The 17,037-nt window shown below is 43.9% G+C and overlaps 1 protein-coding gene across 5 annotated transcripts in view; it reads left to right on the forward strand.

Annotated features, from left to right (window-relative positions):
- PATJ (PATJ crumbs cell polarity complex component) overlaps positions 1–17,037 on the forward strand; it is a 223,039-nt gene that overhangs the window by 34,771 nt on the left and 171,231 nt on the right. For all 5 annotated transcript variants that reach the window (XM_073643781.1, XM_073643782.1, XM_073643780.1 and 2 more), the window contains 5 exons: positions 982–1,123; positions 3,348–3,491; positions 9,133–9,209; positions 9,561–9,617; positions 10,475–10,609. In XM_073643781.1, coding sequence (XP_073499882.1) covers positions 982–1,123; positions 3,348–3,491; positions 9,133–9,209; positions 9,561–9,617; positions 10,475–10,609 — 555 coding nt within the window. The remainder of the gene's footprint in view (positions 1–981; positions 1,124–3,347; positions 3,492–9,132; positions 9,210–9,560; positions 9,618–10,474; positions 10,610–17,037) is intronic.

A 17,037-nucleotide genomic window follows, 5' to 3' on the forward strand; every position in this document is an offset into this window, starting at 1 on the left:
GGGGACCCTCCCCCCCCCCCCCCCCCACTTCCAGTAGAGAGTCGGGGACCCTCCCCCCCCCCACTTCCAGTAGAGAGTCGGGGACCCTCCCCCCCCCCCCCCACTTCCAGTAGAGAGTCGGGGACCCTCCCCCCCCCCCACTTCCAGTAGAGAGTCGGGGACCCTCCCCCCCCCCACTTCCAGTAGAGAGTCGGGGACCCTCCCCCCCCACTTCCAGTAGAGAGTCGGGGACCCTCCCCCCCCACTTCCAGTAGAGAGTCGGGGACCCGCCAACCCACTTCCAGTAGAGAGTCGGGGACCCGCCAACCCACTTCCAGTAGAGCGCCAAGGTCCCGCCAACCCACTTCCAGTAGAGAGACGGGGACCCTCCCCCACTTCCAGTAGAGCGCCAAGGTCCCGCCAACCCACTTCTGTGAATCAGTCTTTGTGATCATATAAGAAGAGGCAGATCTGGTGTAAAGTGGGCGTCTAATAAGCCATTTCCCCAAATTTGTGGCTACTCAGATGGTGCAAAATTAGACCATAATAATAATCTTTTTATTTATATAGCGCCAACATATTCCGCAGAGCTTTACAGTTCAAACAACTTACAGACATTATCATCATTGGGGCTCACAATCTAGATTCCCTATCAGTATGTCTTTGGAGTGTGGGAGGAAACCGGAGAACCCGGAAGAAACCCCCACAAACACAGGGAGAACATACAAACTCCTTGCAGATGTTGTCCTTGGATTTGAACCCAGGACCCCAGCGCTGCAAGGCTGCAGTGCTAACCACTGAGCCATCCAGCAAGCCCTGCCTGCAGCTGTCGAAGCATGATGGGAGTTATAGTTTTGCAGTAGCTGCTGAGCCACAGGTTGGAGACGACTCCTGCAGGATCTTGTAGGATTGTTATTTACTTAGTGAATCATTTAAAAATATAAAACCATTTTTTAATTCTATTAATTTTATGGAATAATTTTTTTTCTTTCCTTTTTGTAGGTTGATGGGAAGAACATCCAGGGATTGACCAACCAGGAGGTTGTGACGGCGCTGCGCCACACTGGCCAGACAGTCCAACTAACCCTGTCCAGGGGCAAAGTGCCGCTCAGCCCGCTGTCTCCTGGCATCTCTCCACGCAGAGGTATTTTATTTTTCGACTGGAATAAATGTAAAGATCATCAAGTGTAAAATATTTACATTTGTGCTATTGGTAGACACTGGCAACCTGGCGCCTCCCTCGCCCTCCTGCGAACATCCACATGTCATACAGTGCTCTGTGAGCGCAGCAGCCTCAGCGCTAGATTGACGCACTTTACTAAACACTTACTTTGTGTTTCAGTCTCATCATTTTCTAGATCTCTGCTTGCTGTCAGTGAATTGGAGCATTTCTATTTACATTCACTGATGCATAAATTCTGCCACCAGCTGAGAAGTGGATATAGTTGTATCAAGCCTGGACAATGCTATGTGAGCCAATTGCAGTAGGTGCACAGATCTCACTAGTTGATTGCCACAATGTATCAATCTGAAATGCAGACTAGATACAATTGTATCCACTTATCAATGGATAGCAGGGTTGGCTATGTACAAGTGAATGTAAAAAGGAGTGTTGTAATTCACTGACAGCAAGCAGAGACATTGAAAATGTCCAGGAATTGATTCACATGGGCGCTGATACATCATGGGGTTGCGGTCCTGTCAATAGGCTTCAAAATACCATGCAATTGGGCATTGGAGTACAGATGTGCGATCATTTTAGTGATCTGTAGAAAAATCACAAATAATGAATTGGGCTAAAATATCTGGTTAACCAAAACCAAGCCCATAATGCTGACCTCTTTTCCCCCACATCCTCCAAAACAAATCCCCAAAACAGATGAAGTAGAGTTATCTTAAAATTCAGGGGCAGACATATTATTGGCATGACCTGTGCGGCCGCACAGGGGCCCAAGAGGTAAGGGGGCCCATTTCAAACTGCAAATCCGGTGCAATTTCGCATTTTAAGGAGCTCTTGAGCTGCAAAGGGCCCATATATTGTTCTTGCACAGAAGCCCTTTTCTGTCTGTGTTCACCACTGTTAAATGTACAAATTTAATAACGAATAAGGCACAAGTAAAAATCAGTATTAGAACCACTTTTGCATAAAAAAGGGGTCAAAGCAATGATCTGCCAGAAAGTTGTGGAATGTTACCAAATGTTTGGTCATGAAATCTTATAAAACTGTCACACCCCTTTAACTCTTTAGCACGTCCAAACTAGTGTGTACAGGTGCCAGCCAAGACAATAATTCTAAGAGAAAATATAGCTGCACTCTGAAATGCTAAGACTAATACATTTAGAAAATTGGGCCTGCGTTACTGCAATAGAAATAGGTAAATGCTACATTATGTACATATGGAATATTGGAAAATAGAACTGCAATATTGCTCTAGAAAAATTACAGAAAAAAGAAGGTACTTGGCACATAAACTGGCCAATATGTGTGAGCCCAACAAACTCCTATGACTTGTGCACTCCTACTCCCATCAGTCTAAGGTGGTTTTAATTCACTGGTTCCTTCCTACCCCATATATTGTAGGCTTTTCAGCCTAGGAGAGGTGTCTTGACAGGTTAGGAACCCAACAATAAATTACGCTTTGTCGATGTCTGTTGGGCTCACGTGTAGTGGCCAATTTATGTGCTAAGTACCTTCTTTTTTTCTACAGCAATATTGCAGTTCCATTTTTCTAATATTCCATATGTACATAATGTAGCGTTTACCCATTTTCTATGGCGGTAATGCAGTTCCAATTTTTTTATGTGTTTTTCTTAGCATTTCAGAGTGCAGCTTAACTCTTAATCCTACATCTAAATTACATTCTTCCAGCTAAAATCTAAAAAAGAAAAAAGAAAGCGAGAAAGTAAAGTGACTCCTATACGGCTCGGGCCTCCTGCTGCTGTCGTTGGTGGAAATTGGATAAAGCTTTCGAGTGCTGTATTAAAAAAACAACAACTTTGTCCCTGTTTCGACGTCTTGCTGGGAGGGAAGCAGAGTACACTGCTGTCTAGTCCTCGGCCCCCACAAACCACCAGAGGTTTCCTAGTTAGTGTCTGCCATGATTCCGTGATCAGTCCACACATTGCGTCCCCTGTTGTGCCCGGCAGCCGTGCTGCAGACAGCATTGCTCTGCTCTCCTAGCTGGGTGCTGCGCTCTGTGCCAGGCTGTGCGTTCTGCTAATTATCCTTACCTGTTACTCCGCAGAGAAGAAGGGTTTGTTGTGTTAGCAGCTTTTGTGCCGCTGTTAATGGCATCCTTCCTGCGACTGGAGAAGTTGTTTCTTCTTCCGCACGTACAACCTAAATAAAAGCGTCTCTTTGTTTGTAGATGCGCCAGCGTTGCCAACCGTGCCTCCACCTCCGTTACCTGCTGTTCCGCCAAGGGGTGGGAAAAGCGATGTCCTCGAAGGTCCCCAGTACAATGCAGAGAGCAGAGAGCAAGAAGATAATTACAGAAATGAACTGAAACCAGGTAAATTTACACTGGAAAGTGGGAAGGAAGTAGGATGTATGCAAATGGGCACGAAAGTTGGCAGTTTTGGCAATTAAAGGGTTTTACCTTTTAAAATCTTGGATATCATCTACTCTTAGGCAAGGTGAAAAAAATACTAATTACTAGGGGTCCGGTTGCAGGAACTCCCACTGATCTCAAGATTGGGGCGCTGCAGAGGCCTTTCTGAATGGAGCAGAGATCAGCCATGCGCCCCACCACTATGATCAGGGGATTACTATCCATATTGGTAGACCATGCGGCTGCTATCGGGCCTGTGAGCCAGGGGTAAGGGGTGTTGTCTCGATTTCAGTTGGGAGCTCATATGTGTATTGCGGGTCTGTTGACACCATCATACTGTGTATTGGGGGGCTATAGGGCCATCATACTTTGTATTGGGCTACTATAAGACCATCATACTGTGCATTAGGGGCTATGGGGCAATCATACTTTTGCATAGGGGTGGGGGGCTATAGGGCCAGCATACTGTGTATAGGGATTGGAGGCTATGAGGCCATCATACTGTGTATAGGGGTTGGGGGCTTTGGGGCCGTCGTACTGTATATTGGGGTGCTGTGGGGCCGTCAAACTGTTTATGCGGTGATATGAAGCCATAATACGGTGTATAAGGGTGGAGGGGCTATGGGGCCATCATACTGTGTATTGGGGGCTAAGGGACAATCTTATTGTTTATGGGGGAATTATGGAGCCATCATACTGTGTATAGGGGTGCTGGACTAAGGGGCTATCATACTCTTTACAGGGGGGATTATGAAGCCCTCATACTGTGTATAGGGGTGCTGGGCTATGGGGCCTGCATACTATGTGTAGGAGTTCTGGGCTATGGGGCCTTCATACTGTGTGTAGGGGTGCTTGGCTTTGGGGGCAACATACTGAATAATGCTGTTCATGCTATGGTGAGGGGGTCATAATGTGTGTGGGGAGAGTGACTGGGGACATTATGCTGTGGGGGTGCTTAACACTTTGCTTGGGTTGTCATACTATATAGAGTCACTGACGGGACATCATATTTTGCTGTAGTCACTCTGGAGTCATCATAGTGAGCTAGTGGGGGCTAATTTACTGTGGGGGTATCATGCTGTGTGTGTGGGGGAGGGGAACTTTGAGGGGCATTATACTCTATGGGGACCATGACAGTAGTGGGTGAAAACACTCAGGGGCTTCATTAATGGCACATTAACTGTTTACATGCTGCAATATATGCCTCTGTCCATGTGTATAAAAGATGGGAGATCTATCCTGTAATTGCACATATATTTTTAGGAGGTCCCGTTAGAACTTTTGCTATGGGGTCCCAAGAGTTCTCGGTAGGCCCATGTTTCTGTTCATAGAAACAATAAGGTCCTTCAACTTAACAATGAGTTGTTCCAAGTCAAGTTGGAGGGAAAAAAAAAACCTGGTAGGGTCCCCCAGCTTTCCCAGACTCCCGAATGGTAAATCTTACTAATTATATGTGGCCATAATTTGTCCTATTTTATATATGTATGAAAAAAGTAAAATTCCTCACTTTGTTTTCTTGCACTCCCATGTACTGTTTCCCATTCTCGGCAGCACATTCTGCATGACGGCCCCGTCAGTGGCTGTTATATGTTTGCATGTATATGCTTTAGTTCAGACCCGCACAGATGGGATGTGTCGCTGCTAATGAGCATCCTCCGAGCCCCTGTCCTTGTTACAGAGTGAAGGCTGATAAAGTAATCGTTTTTTTTTTTTTCCATTTACGGAGGCCGGAGCGTTTCCCAAGTTAAATATTTCTTAAGTAGGAACATTAGATGTGCACTAAGCTCCCGGCCGGGGTCAAACGCCGGACACGGCAGTCACGCTATGCCATAAAGGCTTGTCAGATTGTCTTATGTATGCAACCCAGGCAATATTACTGTCATGTCAGGCGGCAGAAAAGCTCTAGATGTCAGGGAAGACTGCCCCAGAACTGGCGCTTATATCAGGTGTCCTGTTACCTCCTCCTAGTTAACCTGACCAGACTCTGTACCTGCCAAGTGCTCCGATAATGTCTGTGATTGCTCCGATCCATAGAGAGCGATGACAATGAGGTTTTGTCAGAAACCCCCTCACCCCCGACATTATTATATAAATGATCCCTTTAAAATGCATCTCTGTGCTTTACTGATTACACTTCCTTTTCTTTTATCATTTGATGACAGGTGAGAATTTTACACAAAGGTTTCCCGAGTTACATCCTGTATTATACTCCAGAGCTGCACTCACTATTCTGCTGGTGCAGTCACTGTGTACATACATTACATTACTGATCCTGTACTGATCCTGAGTTACATCCTGTATTATACTCCAGAGCTGCACTCACTATTCTGCTGGTGCAGTCACTGTGTACATACATTACATTACTGATCCTGAGTTACATCCTGTATTATACTCCAGAGCTGCACTCACTATTCTGCTGGAGCAGTCACTGTGTATACACAGCACAGACCAAAAGTTTGGACACACCTTCTCATTTAAAGATTTTTCTGTATTTTCATGACTATGAAAATTGTACATTCACACTGAAGGCATCAAAACTATGAATTAACACATGTGGAATTATATACTTAACAAAAAAGTGTGAAACAACTGAAAATATGTCTTATATTCTAGGTTCTTCAAAGTAGCCACCTTTTGCTTTGATGACTGCTTTGCACACTCTTGGCATTCTCTTGATGAGCTTCAAGAGGTAGTCACCGGAAATGGTTTTCACTTCACAGGTGTGCCCTGTCAGGTTTAATAAGTGGGATTTCTTGCCTTATAAATGGGGTTGGGACCATCAGTTGTGTTGTGCAGGAGTCAGGTGGATACACAGCTGATAGTCCTACTGAATAGACTGTTAGCTGCTTTTTCTTGCCATAATACAAATTCTAAGTAAAGAAAAACGAGTGGCCATCATTACTTTAAGAAATGAAGGTCAGTCAGTGCGAAAAATTGGGAAAACTTTGAAAGTGTCCCCAAGTGCAGTTGCAAAAACCAGCACGCGCTACAAAGAAACTGGCTTACATGAGGACCGCCCCAGGAAAGGAAGACCAAGAGTCACCTCTGCTTCTGAGGATAAGTTTATCCGAGTCACCAGCCTCAGAAATCGCAGGTTAACAGCAGCTCAGATTAGAGACCAGGTCAATGCCATACAGAGTTCTAGCAGCAGACACATCTCTACAACAACTGTTAAGAGGAGACTTTGTGCAGCAGGCCTTCATGGTAAAATAGCTGCTAGGAAACCACTGCTAAGGACAGGCAACAAGCTGAAGAGACTTGTTTGGGATAAAGAACACAAGGAATGGACATTAGACCAGTGGAAATCTGTGCTTTGGTCTGATGAGTCCAAATTTGAGATCTTTGGTTCCAACCACCGTGTCTTTGTGCGACGCAGAAAAGGTGAACGGATGGACTCTACATGCCTGGTTCCCACCGTGAAGCGTGGAGGAGGAGGTGTGATGGTGTGGGGGTGCTTTGCTGGTGACACTGTTGGGGATTTATTCAAAATTGAAGGCATACTGAACCAGCATGGCTACCACAGCATCTTGCAGCGCCATGCTATTCCATCCGGTTTGCGTTTAGTTGGACCATCATTTATTTTTCAACAGGACAATGACCCCAAACACACCTCCAGGCTGTGTAAGGGCTATTTGACCAAGAAGGAGAGTGATGGGGTGCTGCGCCAGATGACCTGGCCTCCACAGTCACCAGACCTGAACCCAATCGAGAGTGAAGGCAAAAGGGCCAACAAGTGCTAAGCATCTCTGGAAACTCCTTAAAGATTGTTGGAAGACCATTTCCGGTGACTACCTCTTGAAGCTCATCAAGAGAATGCCAAGAGTGTGCAAAGCAGTCATCAAAGCAAAAGGTGGCTACTTTGAAGAACCTAGAATATAAGACATATTTTCAGTTGTTTCACACTTTTTTGTTAAGTATATAATTCCACATGTGGTAATTCATAGTTTTGATGTCTTCAGTGTGAATGTACAATTTTCATAGTCATGAAAATACAGAACAATCTTTAAATGAGAAGGTGTGTCCAAACTTTTGGTCTGTACTGTACATTACATTACTTATCCTGTACTGATCCTGAGTTACATCCTGTATTATACTCCAGAGCTGCACTCACTATTCTGTTTGTTATTGCTAAAAGAATTAAGAAGCTTATTGTCAGACATTAAAGTAAATGTACACAGTGACTGCACCAGCAGAATAGTGAGTGCAGCTCTGGAGTATAATACAGGATGTAACTCCGGATCAGTAATGTATGTACATAGTGACTGCACCAGCAGAATAGTAAGTGCAGCTCTGGAGTATAGTACAGGATGTAACTCAGGATCAGTACAGGATCAGTAATGTAATGTATGTACACAGTGACTACACCAGCAGAATAGTGAGTGCAGCTCTGGAGTATAATACAAGATGTAACTCAGGATCAGTACAGGATCAGTAATGTAATGTATGTACACAGTGACTGCACCAGCAGAATAGTGAATGCAGCTCTGGAGTATAATACAGGATGTAACTCCGGATCAGTACAGGATCAGTAATGTATGTACATAGTGACTGCACCAGCAGAATAGTGAGTGCAGCTCTGGAGTATAATACAAGATGTAACTCAGGATCAGTACAGGATCAGTAATGTAATGTATGTACACAGTGACTGCACCAGCAGAATAGTGAATGCAGCTCTGGAGTATAATACAGGATGTAACTCCGGATCAGTACAGGATCAGTAATGTATGTACATAGTGACTGCACCAGCAGAATAGTGAGTGCAGCTCTGGAGTATAATACAAGATGTAACTCAGGATCAGTACAGGATCAGTAATGTAATGTATGTACACAGTGACTGCACCAGCAGAATAGTGAATGCAGCTCTGGAGTATAATACAGGATGTAACTCCGGATCAGTACAGGATCAGTAATGTATGTACATAGTGACTGCACCAGCAGAATAGTGAGTGCAGCTCTGGAGTATAATACAGGATGTAACTCAGGATCAGTACAGGATCAGTAATGTAATGTATGTACACAGTGACTGCACCAGCAGAATAGTGAATGCAGCTCTGGAGTATAATACAGGATGTAACTCCGGATCAGTACAGGATCAGTAATGTATGTACATAGTGACTGCACCAGCAGAATAGTGAGTGCAGCTCTGGAGTATAATACAGGATGTAACTCAGGATCAGTACAGGATCAGTAATGTAATGTATGTACACAGTGACTGCACCAGCAGAATAGTGAATGCAGCTCTGGAGTATAATACAGGATGTAACTCCGGATCAGTACAGGATCAGTAATGTATGTACATAGTGACTGCACCAGCAGAATAGTGAGTGCAGCTCTGGAGTATAATACAGGATGTACCCGTAGTAGTTATATAACTATAGTAGTCACATCATGCTTATTTTAGTAGGATTGGGTGCTGGTTATTTTTTCACCATTATAATCATATATTCCACTCTGAGAGCCCACAGTGACTCGTGTCATGATCGGCCTTTGTGTATTTCTATTTGCAGGGATACTTCTGACCGCTGTGTAGATTTATTTGCGGTTTAGTCTTGTGTTCTGTCCATTCTCCATCTACAATAATCAATCATTGCTTTCTTCCCAGAACCGATCCTTTCTCCAGAGGCTGAAGCATTAAAGTCGAAGTGGGAGAAGCATCTTGGACCTGATTATGAAGTGTTGGTAGGTGCAGAAAGCCCAGGAGCCCGGATACATGTGACCCCATCACTGCAACCAGTGAGAAGAGGCTCGATGCAGCCGGTGTCTGGCAGGAACCGTTACTACATTGCTGAAGTGCTGGGTCCCATTTGATCAGTGGGTCGGGTGTCTCAGAAAGTATATGGTTGGGGAAGGGGGGGGTGTAAATAATTTAATAATTTTATATTTTCTCGTCCTATAAGTGAAACTTATCGCAGCAAAAGAGATAAAGGGATATTCCAGTATTTATAATGTTCACTTTCAAGAATATTTGACTTAATCTCCATGACTGTAGTCATTGATTTAATTACATTGTTTCTCTTTGTGAATGTGCAGTTGGTAGATCTGGATACAAAGATTGAGGATGATGAAGAGCTGCAGAAATATTCCAAGGTCAGGACTTTCTCTTTAAATAACCGGTTTCAGGATGTAGCACAATGTGAAGCATCTGGATGATTTTATTTTATTTTAGATGGAAAAAATTAACTTTTTTTTTTTTTTATATATATATGTGATTTAAAAGGATTATTTAGGACACGGATATTGATGACTTGGGAGGATAGGTCATGAATATTAGATGGGTGGGATTCCGGCACCACTAATCAGGTGTTTGCAGGTCGAGCTGCAGCTGGGTGTAATCAGGACACCACAGCGACATACTCTGTGTAGTGGCCAATCCTGGTACTGCAGCTCCGAACACATTTACTCCAATAGGAGCTGAGTTACAGGAGCCGATAACGGCCATTACTCCGCGTATGGAGCGGAGCTGCTCTGACTCTGTACACTGTGTACTTCCAGCTATGAAAAAAGTCATAAAATATTTTGCACAACTTATTTGACACATTCTTAAATAATTTCCTGGCTTCTCTGGACTGATTGATTGTTGTCAGTGAATGAAATAATTCTTATTTACAATGAGCCGGTAAGCCTGTCCTGCTTATACAGCATCAGGCTGAAAGCTCCTGCCTATTCTGTTACATTGCAACAAACCATCAGCTGTGTGAACAGGACTAGGTAACTGTGACTTTTCAGTCTTTTTAATATAAAGAAGATTGTTTCCTTTAATGGGGAAAAAAAGAAAAATGGTGATAACTGGGCAACAAAAATTTATAACATGTAAGACTGGTTATATCGTAGGTTTTATTTAGTATCTGTAAATTGATGTTCTCACAGGAAGTTGCTTTTTTGGTGTTTGGTCAATGTATCAGATTTTTTGGGGGTTAATTATAGCTTATATTTTTTATTGCCAGCTTTTGCCAATACACACCATGAGGTTAGGAGTAGAACTGGACTCCTTTGATGGTCACCATTATATATCCACCATTGCTCCTGACGGTCCCGTGGCTAAACTTAGCATTTTGCAACCAGAAGATGAATTATTAGAGGTAAACGCTCAAATCAAGATGTAAATGTAATCTTATATGATGTAAGTTCTTTTACAATAGTATACCTGCATTGTTATGTGTTATATCTACTCATATGTAAGTATTAACATATATATTCATTTTGGAAATACATTACTTATTTGTGTAGGAGTCCTACGTTACATGCTTTATTATATCCCAGAGCTGCACTCAGAATTCTGCTGGTGCAGTCACTGTGTACATACATTACTGATCCTGTACAGATCCTGAGTTACATCCTGTATTACACTCCAGAGCTGCACTCACTATTCTGCTGGTACAGTCACTGTGTACATACATTACATTACTGATCCTGTACTGATCCTGAGTTGCATCCTGTATTATACTCCAGAGCTGCACTCACTATTCTGCTGATGGAGTCACTGTGTATATACATTACATTACTGATCCTGAGTTACATCCTGCATTATACTCCAGAGCTGCACTCACTATTCTGCTGGTGGAGTCACTGTGTACATACATTGCATTACTTATCCTGTACAGATCCTGAGTTACATCCTGTATTATACTCCAGAGCTGCACTCACTATTCTGCTGGTGGAGTCACTGTGTACATACATTACATTACTGATCCTGTACTGATCCTGAGTTGCATCCTGTATTATACTCCAGAGCTGCACTCACTATTCTGCTGATGCAGACACTGTGTATATACATTACATTACTGATCCTGAGTTACATCCTGCATTATTCTCCAGAGCTGCACTCACTATTCTGCTGGTGGAGTCACTGTGTACATACATTACATTACTGATCCTGTACTGATCCTGAGTTACATCCTGCATTATACTCCAGAGCTGCACTCACTATTCTGCTGGTGCAGTCACTGTGTACATACATTACATTACTGATCCTGTACTGATCCTGAGTTACATCCTGTATTACACTCCAGAGCTGCACTCACTATTCTGCTGGTACAGTCACTGTGTACATACATTACATTACTGATCCTGTACTGATCCTGAGTTGCATCCTGTATTATACTCCAGAGCTGCACTCACTATTCTGCTGATGGAGTCACTGTGTATATACATTACATTACTGATCCTGAGTTACATCCTGCATTATACTCCAGAGCTGCACTCACTATTCTGCTGGTGGAGTCACTGTGTACATACATTGCATTACTTATCCTGTACAGATCCTGAGTTACATCCTGTATTATACTCCAGAGCTGCACTCACTATTCTGCTGGTGGAGTCACTGTGTACATACATTACATTACTGATCCTGTACTGATCCTGAGTTGCATCCTGTATTATACTCCAGAGCTGCACTCACTATTCTGCTGATGCAGACACTGTGTATATACATTACATTACTGATCCTGAGTTACATCCTGCATTATACTCCAGAGCTGCACTCACTATTCTGCTGGTACAGTCACTGTGTATATACAATTGTGGCTAAAAATTTTGAGAATAACACAAATTTTGTTTTTCACAGTTTGCTGCTTCAGTGTTTTTAGATCTTTAGGCTATGTGCCCACGATGCAGAAATGAAGCAGAAAATTTCTGCATCTCCCTGGCAGAAAAAACGCATGCAGATTGTACATGCAGATTGTACATGCGTTTTTCCTGCGTAATACATGCGGATTGACAAGCACTTTCCAGGCGATTTTAGCATCACTGGGAAAGTACTTGACAACTTGGTCACACTATATAAATCCATGCAACCGGCATGGATTTATATAGTGTGACCCTTAATGTTTAAAAATAAAAAAATAAAGCTATACTTACCCTCCGATGGCCCGGCGTGTGCTGCCGCGTTCGTTCCTGGCTGCCGGGTTATCGCGAGACACTGCGCTGAAGGGCCTGCTGTCACATGACTGTGACGTCACCTCAGGTCCTTCAGTCTTGCACGCAAGCAGAGGGAAGGAGACCGGGGGCCGTCGGAAGGTGAATATAATCCTTTTTTTTTTTTAAATTTTATTCTTGTTTTTACAGCTTTTTATTGTACCTGGGTCCGGAGGAGAGTCTCCTGTCCTCCACACCCGGGTACAATCGGCACATTGAAACACATGGATTCTGCATGTACAGATGCAGTCTTGCGGAATTGGCGCGTTCTAATGCAAGTCAATGGCGGCGAAAACGCAGCACTTCCGCAAAATTAATGGACATGCTGCGGATTTTTGAGCGCAGCATAAACGCTGCGGAAAAATCCGCAGCATGGACATTGAAAGTGTGGAATTGCATAGGGGACCATGGCAGAAGGCTTACCAAGTGTTTATCATGCGTTTACGCTGCGGAAATTTCCGCACCAAAAACGCATGAAATACGCATCGTGGGCACACAGCCTTAGTCGGATATTTCTATGGTTACTGAAGTACAATTATCAGCATTTCAGATTATTTTTTAAACATTTATTGACAAATACATGAAGTTTTTGTAAAGACTCAGTATTTGCAGTGTTGACCATTCTTTCTTCAAACTTCTGCCCTTCTCCATGGCATCAGGATATCTGCTTCTGGGACAATTTCTGAATGATCACCTATTCTTGCCTAAGCAGTGCTTGGAGTTTATCACAATTTCTGGGGGGTTTTGTCTCTTTTTGAGGATTGACCACAGATTCTCACTTTTTTTTCCATCAGTTTTAGATCTGGGGAGTTTCCTAGCCATGGATCCAAAGTGTTAATGTTTTGCTCACTGAGCCTCTTAAGCTATGTTCACACATCATGTTTCTTTCAGCGTTTTTTTTTTTTTTTTATGCAAATTTTCAGCTGCGTTTTGCACTACCAGTAAAGTCTATGAGATTCCAGAATTCTTAGTTCAGCTTTTTTTTCACCCATAGGAAGTAATGGGTGGAGAAAAAACCCAGGTAACTTTTTTTTCAACATTTTTGATGACAAAAATTTTTTTTTTTCACTAAACTTTGTTTACACGCATAAAAAGAGACAGAACAATAGTGAAAAAAAACGCACAAAAAAATCACCAAAACTGCAAGAAAAATCATGAACAAATCTCCTTAGAGAGGTAAAGTTTTGCTGCAGAAAATTGACTTAAAAAAAAACATGATGTGTGAACATAGCCTAAGTTGTCACTTTTGCCTTGTGACTTTGTTTCCATTATGGCGTAAAAAGCATCATCACCACCGCATCGATCCCGGATGATGGGAGAAGTTGCTTATGGAGTAGGTTTAGATTCCATCCTTTAGTTATGAACGTGTTCTTAGGCAAAATTTTGAGTAACCCCTCTCTATGGAGGAAAAGCCCCCACACATGAATGGTCTTAGGAAGCTTTACTGCTGGCAGGTTACTGGCAGCGCTCATCTTTTCTTCTCTGGACAATCTTTCTTCTAGATGTCTCAAACAGTCTGAAGGGGGCTTCATCAGGGAAAATAACTTTACTCCAGTCCTCTGCTGTCCGGTTTCTGCTTTTCCTGCAGAATGTCATTTTATAGGAAGTACAGGGATCAGCCTGCAGATGACTGATAGGATGTATTGTCTTAACTAAAATGTAACCTTTAAAAAAAAAAAAACATTGAAAAACTGGAGCAAGTTCAGAGAAGAGTTACCAGGATGGTGAGCGGACTGTAAACTATGTCCTACGAGGAACGGTTACAGGATCTGGGAATCTTTAGTTTGCAAAAAATAAGACTGAGAGGAGACTGAATAGCTGTCTACAAATATCTGAAGGGCTGTCACACTGTAGAGGGATCATCCTTATTATCATTTGCACATGGAAACACGAGAAGCAATGGAAGGAAACTGAAAGGGAGAAGATACAGATTAGATATTAGAAAACACTTTTTGCCAGTGAGGTGATGAATGAGTGGAACAGGCGGCCACGAGAGGTGGTGAGTTCTCCTTCAATGGAAGTCTTCAGAGGCTGGACAGATATCTGTCTGAGATGGTTTAGTGAATCCCGCATTGAACAGGGGTTGGATACGATGACCCTGGAGGTCACCTCCAACTCTACATATATAGACTCCTAGAATGTTAGTCTGGTAACAAATCTCGATAAACTTTGCTGTTGTGAGACTGTTCTAGTAAAGTCTATCAGGATTCAGCTCACGCACATTTTGACCTAAAGAGCTATACTGTCATGTCAGTACTCCGTGTGCACATAATTTAATAACCTCAAAGGGCTGTTGGATCAGGTTTTGTAGGAAATTTAATCTCGCTCTGAAAGAAATGACACATTTTGACACAAAAAAAGCCCCTACAAGTACAAGATGTAATGTTGGGTAAACAGTAGTGTTGAGCATTCCGATACTGAAATATCGGGTATCGGCCGATATTCACTGTATCGGAATTCCGATACTTAATTCCGATACTTTTATAATATCGAATACCGGAATCGGAAGTTCCCATAATGCCTGCGCTCTGCAGTGTCTCTGAAGGATGACAAGCTGGATGGCAGCGCTCAGCTGCGATCCAGCTTGTCATCAGAATGCCATCCCAGCGGGGGAGAATTCTCCTGATTGTTTAAAAGCCGGCGCGCGGTAAAAAGCCGCCGGCTTTTAAACAATCACGCAGCCCCATACTGCTTCCCCGCAGCCTCCCACCCCAATCCTCCGCTCCCCTCGCCACCTCCCATCCCGATCGTAAATTAGGACCGGGCGGGGAGCGCAGCACCAAGGAGCGAAGGACCCGGGCGGGGAAGCCGGCAGTGAAAAGACTTCACCGCCGGCTTTCCCGTTCTGTGCTGCGCTTTCCCGCCGGTTATTTCAAATGAACAGCTGAGGTATCAGGTGATGCCGATCAGCTGTTCATTTGAAGTAGCCGCGGTGCCCTCAGAGGGTTCATGTGAGTTCATGCTTGACTGCATGAACTCACATGAACTTTCCCACGGCCGCACAGGTCAGCCTCACCTCCCAGACCCGTCATGATTAGTGTGTGCGGGGTGTGTGTGTGTGCGGGGTGTGTGTGCGGGGTGTGTGTGCGGGGTGTGTGTGTGCGGGTGTGTGTGCGGGTGTGTGTGCGGGCAGACATAGGCCGATGTGACACTACTACTCCCATCGGCCTATGTCTGTCCCCCGTCCACTCCTGCCAGCAGGATCAGCTCGATGGGAGCAGTAGTTCCCATCAGCCTGATCCTGCTATTTAAATTGCCCTACTGTGTCCCCAATAAATGTTAAATACATGTCATTGGTGGCCAGTGGTTACCTAAAAGAAATTAGTTCATACATTACCTGTCCCCGCCGATCGCCACCTAAAATAAAGTAAAAAATAAAAAACTACACCTATACTCACCTAGACACCTAATTCCCCGAAGCCATCGATCTCCTGTAATAAAATATAAAATAATAAACCACAACCTTATCCTTACCCCTCCGTAGTAGTCCACGAGTGTCCCACGAAGATCTCCAGTTCAGAGCAGCCACATAGAATGTGACCGCTCTGAACCGCTGCCGCCGCTAGAATGACGGGGCCGTAAGGGTTCACCGGAGTTCAAGCAGCGCTGCTCCGGTTAGCTCCTTTACGGCACTGCTGTATCGTGAGAAATTCCCACGGTACAGCACTGCCGTAAAGGAGGTCTCCGGAGCTGCGCTGCCTGAATGCACTCCGGTGACCTCAGTCAGTGGCTCCCGCTGCCGGGAGCGGACGTGTTCCCGGCAGCGTGAGCTTACAGCAGCCATGCACAGCTGTCACCATCTCCAGATGTGACAGCTGTGCATGGGAGATCAGCGCAGGAACGTGGACAGGTAACTATTTTTTTTTTAGTAAACTAAGAATTAAATAAAATGGTGTTTTATTTCAAATAAATTATTTTTTTCTGGGTGTAGTGTGTTTTTTCTTTTTAACACTTTGTAGGTTAGTAATGGGGGTGTCATATAGACGGCCATCATTACTAACCTGGGCTTCATGGCAGCTGGCGCTGACATGAACCCCACCACTATTACCCCCTGCCACCGCACCAGGGCAGCGTGGAAGAGCGAGGCTAAGTGCCAGAATTGGCGCATCCTATGGATGCGCCATTTCTGGGGCGGCTGACGGCTGGTGTTTCTAGCCTGGGAGGGGGCCAATATTCATGGCACCCTTCCTGAGCTATTAATATCAGCCCCCAGCTGTCTGCCTAGCCTTTGCTAGCTATTAAAATAGAGGGGACCCCACGTCATTTTTTTTTGGGGGGTCCCCCATTTTAATAGCTAGTAAAGGCTAGGTATTCAGCTGGGGGCTGATATTAGTAGCCTGGGAAGCTCCGTGGGTTTTACCCCCTTCCCAGGCTTCAAACATCTGCCCCAGCCGTCTGCTTAACCTCCGCTAGAGACTAAAATTATGGGGGATCCCACGCCATTTTTTTTTTAAATAAATCCTTTATTTTAACACTAAATGACATTTGAGGACTTAATAAAGATGCAGTCCCTAAATTATTATTTATTTTTTAATAAATTTTTCCCAAAACTTTTGACGTGGGCTTCGCCATATTTTTGTATGCCAGCCAGGTA

This window comes from Phyllobates terribilis, unplaced genomic scaffold (genome assembly GCF_046119375.1).
Source record: "Phyllobates terribilis strain yellow unplaced genomic scaffold, ASM4611937v1 Scaffold_8__6_contigs__length_399053987, whole genome shotgun sequence".
Lineage (NCBI taxonomy): Eukaryota > Metazoa > Chordata > Amphibia > Anura > Dendrobatidae > Phyllobates > Phyllobates terribilis.